This window comes from Berghia stephanieae, chromosome 7, assembly GCF_034508935.2.
Source record: "Berghia stephanieae isolate SIO BIC M18660-M18661 chromosome 7, UCSD_Bste_1.3, whole genome shotgun sequence".
NCBI classification, from domain to species: domain Eukaryota; kingdom Metazoa; phylum Mollusca; class Gastropoda; order Nudibranchia; family Aeolidiidae; genus Berghia; species Berghia stephanieae.
The window spans coordinates 48048801-48055654 of NC_088366.1; the positions used below are offsets into that span (position 1 = coordinate 48048801).

Sequence of the window (6854 nt, forward strand, 5' to 3'; positions counted from 1 at the left end):
TATAGGTTCATCACCGAACTGACGCAACCATGATTCAGTTATATATAGAATATCGATATCGTGTTGATCTATGACATCGATTATATCGAATGTCTTGTTTCTCGATGACTGTGCGTTAATATGGCCAATACAAATGTTATGATTTCCATGACTTGGTCTTGTGTCATTTGTCAATATTTTTGTTAACGTCTGTGGTGGTCGAGTTGAACGATGACAGTTCACTGGACGTCGCGGGACTGTTGTTTCAATTACATGTTGTTTACGTCGACCACCACGTTTACAGACAATCTTTTGTTGATTGTAATGGTGTTCACGCTTGAGGTAGGAGTGTGTGTTTTCAATTTGTAAACAATAAAAGCGCAGGGTGAATAAAAGTCCAACGACAGCCGACAGTAAAAATTGGTGGTGAGAACGAGTAAAAATGGCGGGGTCTTGGTGAAACATTGTAAAATAGTCCGAAACAATTTCGATAAAAATGATGTCAAAACCGTATAAAATATAATTAAAGCAATATCACAATGGTATCTTACGTGTTGTACAAAAATCCTTGAATAAAAATTGAATTGAAATAAGACGTGTAAATCCTTGAAATCGGTAAAAATTGAAGAGAAATGTCACAACAACAAAAACACGTCTTGCCTGTTAGGCAACTACACACAGATCCTTTTCCAAGGATTCAACTATGCGCCGAGCGAGGCTCGAACCCAGGACCTTCCGATCCGAAAGCGAGTGTCATACCACTAGACCACATAGCCGCACGTCATTTTCATGTCTGATAACCCAATTTCTCATCGGTTCATTGTTGGGATGGAAGTCTAAAAAAAAAAAAAAAAGACGCAAAATATTGTCCATTACAATAATGTTCAACTACGCCCAGTAATGGGTTCGGATGTCAGACCTGCTTATAGATAGAATGCGCTTGGCCAAGGAGTTCACAACATTGCCATCCGGAAGTATAACGGACCAACACACAAACTCTGTGTAACCATGAACTTTTAGAGTCTGGTTAATACAGTTTAGTGAGAACAACTCACAAACGCGGATGGCAAAAACAATAACAAAGACCTGAGTGACGTCATCTGCATACTATCTATATGTACCCGTCGGTTTACACCCATCAATACATTAACCCTCTCCTTACCATCCATAGGAAAATTGTCACATTCGTTACGATGCAACCTACAGTTTTATCATTCTGATATCCTTTGTACATCACAAATTATAACGAAAATATTTTCTTCTAGCGATAAAAATTAAACACTGGACAAAAATATTATGTATAGAATGTAGACTTGTTCCTATTCTGTTTGAGTAGAAAAAAATCTATTTGTGTGTTGTGGGTGGGTGTGAAGTTTCAGGGAAAATTCTGAAAATGACTGGTAAGGAGAAGATTGAAAAGATTAAAAAACGATGGTCATCGATTTTAAACAACATAAAATTTTACTTGAGTTCTCAGTTCGACCAATGTAAACAAGTTTTTAAGATGATGCCTGGATAACGACAACAATGACTCACTTGTAACTAGGTACATTAAAAAATAATAATAATAAAAACTTGAGCTTTGGTATAGGGCAATATCCACTAAAAGTGCTCACAGCGCTTTACAAGGTGTCCCTGGCAAACAGGAACACGTAACATGTACGACGTGACATGACGTCTGTTAGGCGATATTACATTTTTTTTCGGACAAAGACAACGCTGTTATAGGCCTGGTTCTCAATTTACATCTGAGTACGGTGAGAGTATGTGAGTAAAGATCCTTTTCCGAGGACTCAACTATGCGCCGAGCGAGCGAGGCTCGAACCCAGGACCTTCCGATCCGATAGCGAGTGCCATACCACATGCCCACATAGCCGCACATTCAAATATTTGTTTTTGATTTGACAAAATTTGTAACTGAAATGTCAAAAATACTCGATATCGTAAATAGCAATAATCAAATGGAATGAAAGCTTGAATGTGATTAACTAAGACAGGTAATGTTGACGTTTCGGGTTTACCCTTTGTCAACAAAACACGATGAATGAAACGCTAAAAACGAATGTGGTGTTTTGAGAATAGCTCGTTGCTTAAAATCATTCTCACATCTCACAGTCGTCTTCAGTTTTTCATACATCGCGTTTTGTTGTCAAAGGGTAAACCCGAAACGTTTTTATTATCAGTCTTCGTTAATCACATTGAAGCTTAACAACGCCATTCTCTCATCTCGCATTCGGCTTTGATGTTTTGTTGACAAAGGAGAAAATGATGATAAATAAATAAATTCTCTTTATTCTTCCCCACGGGGAAATTTTTCTTTAGGACCTAATTCAAGGTCAGGTTGGAATAACCCAGGTGTAGCCGCAGTGCAGCGCAGCGCCGCTAAGTGAGCTAAGACTAGGTGACTTGCTCAAGGTCACGCACGCAACGCGACGGGTAGTCGAACTCAGTACCTTTCGGGTACGAAGCAGAGACCATACCGCTGAGCCACGCTGTCCCATAAACCCGAAAACCCGAAACGTCCATATTTTCTGTCTTCGTTAATCCAATTGGATTCAACAGTCGTGACGTCACTTCCCTCGTAATGATGCATCGTAACTTATAACTGGTTCTCAACTATCGGAACAATGGCGGACGCCCTTATGAAATATTTCTCCGACGAGCATAAGAGTGTTTCCAGAGGAGAAAAACATAAATCTGATCATGTTTTGACTTTTATACATTCTGATCACATGACATGTGAAAAAGTTCTAGCCAGGATGAAGAATAAAAAGAACCGATTTTCTTTGTTTAGAACGAAGCTGCTGGTTGTTGGGCGGACGTCACATCAGACTATTGAATCCAATTAATGTTTCCCTTCCATGTGATTATTGTATTTTTTTCTTTCAAGTTTCAGGCAGCAAAATTTGTTTGCATCACACTCGATGCGAGGCTATGTGGGGTCTTGTGGTATGGCACTCGCTTTCGAATCGGAAGGTCCTGGGTTAGAGCCTCGCTCGGTGCATAGTTGAGTTCATGGAAAAGGCTCTCTTTACTCACATTTTCTCACCGTACTCGGGTATAAAATGAGTACCTGACCGTGAAAAAGCGTCGTCACTGTCCGATAAAAATTTGTAATATCGCCCTACAGGCGTCATGTTTTGTCCTAAATATTAAATTAATGTTGCTGTTGGACAAGGACCACCATGTAAAGCGCTTTGAGCACGCTTAATGGATATTTTGCTCTATAACAGCTCAATTTTTTTTTAATGCATCTTTCAAAACAAGCCCACGGCAAACCTAGAGGTATGAGTAACGTTAGTCTCCGTGACCACCGCAGACAATCCAAGCGTCCACGTATCTCGATCCCGTCTCACCTCCCTCTCCCCACCCTTTTGACTATCACTTTCTGGTGGATAAAATGCAAAATTTACAATCTGTCCTTCCACAATTGCTTGCATATCATTCTTCTTCTTCATCATCCCTTGTCCATTTTCTTGACTGACAATTCGAGAAAGCGCGAGCTTAGCTTTGTCTCCATCGATCTCCACGACTGAAATAATTGCCTGTCCTGAAGAATCCGACGTTCCGAAGACCAGCTGGTCGTTGTTCGGAGACGTGGCGGAACGTGTGATGCTCAGACTTGAGGTTATCCAACCTCCAAGTTTTTCAAATATAATGTCAAAACCCTCGATCCTTTTAATCGTGCCGTTTCGCGTGTTATATCCTTGAATTATAGGCGGAGATCGACACATTATCCACAGTAAATGGTCCTGATTGTCTTCTTGTTGTTGTTGATATAATTTATTTTTAAGCTTGAATAACGGATTATCATACGTATCATAAACAGCCATGGGTCCGAAAAGACTGGAGGTTCTGAACAGAAGATGTCCCAGGACCCCGTCGTCTCGTATTGCCCACAATAAACCCTCGTAAGGCTGGACGTGATCGCCTTGATGATGATGCCTCAGACGTTGATCCCAATTTCCAGGAATGTTGACGTAAACATTCCCATTAAAATATGTAACGATTGGGTCCAACCCGTTTTGCCAAGGGTCGTCGGAGCTGCGCTTTGAGGTAAAAGAATTATGGGTAGTTGATATTTTTAGTGAGTTGAAGTCAAAGTGCCAAGCTACGACAATCCGAGGCATAAGTTGGTGCAAAACGTCAATGGCGTACAGGCGGATTTTCCCTTCAACGCGTTGACCGTCTTTCGTGTCGGCGTCGTCCGGTAGGAAATAGGTCATGACGTAAGCACGAAACCCGGCAATGATTGGCTGACTTATCGGTATAAACGTCCCATTGACGTTATTCTCTAAAGAATCCCTCAACTGAATAGCGCCATCTACAATCCCGTCCGTGTCGTAGGTTACAATCTGAGCCGTTTGATTGGACGAGCCGGTGAGGAACATGATACTATTATTAGAAACCATGAGACTGTAACGTGGTTGAAGAATTCCAACTTTGATTGGATGTTTCGGTTTCCCGTCAGTTCCTACGTAATACATGGCCTTGACATCCATACCGATGACGTCACCGTATATATCCATGATCGGTAAGTAAGGAGCGGCCATCGTTGTATAATTCCATAACTTTTTCCCATTGGTCGGGTCCACGCTGACGTAGCCACTTCCGGTGGTACACACGACTGCCTGCTGATCACTGACGCATCCCCTAGGAACTCGACTATCATCCTTGGAAGACGACGCCGTTTCCAGGTTCACTCTCCATTGCAGTTTGCTATTGGAAGACGGTATCCCAGCACTCAATGAAAAGCTGCCCCAGGAAAGACAGCCCCAAGAAGGACAGCCGGAATCCACGTCTGCTTGGCACAAGTTTTGGTTGAAAATGAAGGCACAGAGAAGACAGCATGCGGACAGAAATAGTCTTGGAATCATCTTGGAATGTTTGAATGTCATTCAGCTTTTTTCACATGATTTTCTGTGGAAAGACGTAACGGAATAATGAATTTAATACATTTTGTCACGTAACCACCACCACCACCACCACCACCACATTCATCATCATCATCATCATCATCATCATCATCATCATCATCATCATCATCATCATAATTATTATTATTATTGTTGGTGCTCACTATTCAAGCTCGTGCAAAACTTAAGTCAAAACGTGTGTTTTATAAGCAGATCGCTGTGATGCTTATCCTAATTAGTAACAATCAAACAAACATGTTGTATTGCCCTAAATAAAATTGGACCTAACATAGTAATCACAAATACGCGGATATGATATTGACAAAAGTGATGAATTAAAAAATAAGGATGATGATGATGATGATGATGATGATGATGATGATGATGATGATGATGATGATGATGATGATGACGATGATGATGATGATGATGATAATAATAGTCATAATAATAATAATAATAATAATAATAATAATAATAATAATAATAATAATAATAATAATAATAATAATAATGATGATGATGATGATGATGATGATGATGATGATATGGTGATGATGACGATGATAATAATAATAATAATATTGATGATGATGGTGGTGATGATGTTGATGATTATAATAATAATAATATTGATGATGATGATTGTGATGATGACGATGATGATAATAATAATAATATTGATGATGATGGTGGTGATATTGATAATAATACTCACAACATCCGCCAGATGGATATTACATACAAAACACACAAAACTGTGTATCCTTAAACGTTTTTTATCTGAATTATAATAACTGTGAGAACTAATCACCAAAATGGTAGTCTAAAAACATTTTTGAAAGCAAATATACAAACAATGTTTATAATGTGTCATTAGATGTTTACTCTACAACCATATGAATTGTTTGATAATATTGATGATAATAATTATCAACCTTTGATCTTATCAATGACAGTTAGTACAATCTTATGTAACTTGCCCATAGCCATTATTTGAGATATGCCGAACATCCGTCTCTATCAGTCTGTAACCTTCGTAAACACTCATAACCTTATAGCGTAGCTTTCGTAAACACTCATAGCCTGATGCCGTAGCTTTCGTAAACACTCATAGCCTGATGCCGTAGCTTTCGTAAACACTCATAGCCTGATGCCGTAGCTTTCGTCAACACTCATAGTCTGATACCGTAGCTTTCGTCAACACTCATAGCCTGATACCGTAGCTTTCGTCAACACTCATAGTCTGATACCGTAGCTTTCGTCAACACTCATAGTCTGATACCGTAGCTTTCGTCAACACTCATAGCATGATGCCGTAGCTTTCGTAAACACTCATAGCCTGATACGTAGCTTTCGTCAACACTCATAGCATGATGCCGTAGCTTTCGTAAACACTCATAGCCTGATGCCGTAGCTTTCGTCAACACTCATAGTCTGATACCGTAGCTTTCGTAAACACTCATAGCCTGATGCCGTAGCTTTTGTAAACTCACAGCCTAATACCGGAAGAGGGGTTTTACACTTCCAGTGAAATAGGAACCAGTTTTTGGCAGCACCCTTTTTTCCCTATCTAGTGAGAACGAATCATTAAAATGGCTGTCTAAAAACAAACAAACAAAAAAAGCTGGGTGACGTACAAGTGACGTCATTCTCTCAATTGCCACACATGTGTCAAAATTGTGATTAGTGCTCCAGGTTCTGCGGTGGGTCCCGATAGCTCAATTGGTAGAGCACTCTCTTCAGAACCCAAAGGGACCAAGATCGATCCCGGCTGAAGTCGAGATATTTTTACGACCCCCCCCCCACCACCACCCACACCCATGTCCACCCAGCAGGAGTTTATCTAGCTGAACCGGACAATAGCAATTGCTAGCTACCTTTGGACAGGACGCTAGTCTATCGCGAAGTACTTTCCGCCTGATCTAATCTAACAGACCCAATTGGCCAATCACGCAT

The 6854-nt window shown here is 40.2% G+C and overlaps 1 protein-coding gene across 1 annotated transcript; it reads right to left on the minus strand.

Moving 5' to 3' along the window:
* Window positions 1-3068: 3068 nt before the first annotated feature.
* LOC144976248 (uncharacterized) lies at window positions 3069-5820 on the minus strand. Its single transcript, XM_078920434.1, has 2 exons — window positions 5614-5820; window positions 3069-4899 (listed from the first exon to the last, which is right to left on the minus strand). The coding sequence occupies exon 2, from the start codon at window positions 4875-4877 to the stop codon at window positions 3237-3239; it is 1641 nt and encodes a 546-aa protein (XP_078776560.1). The 5' UTR covers window positions 4878-4899; window positions 5614-5820; the 3' UTR covers window positions 3069-3236.
* Between the last annotated feature and the right edge of the window lie 1034 nt (window positions 5821-6854).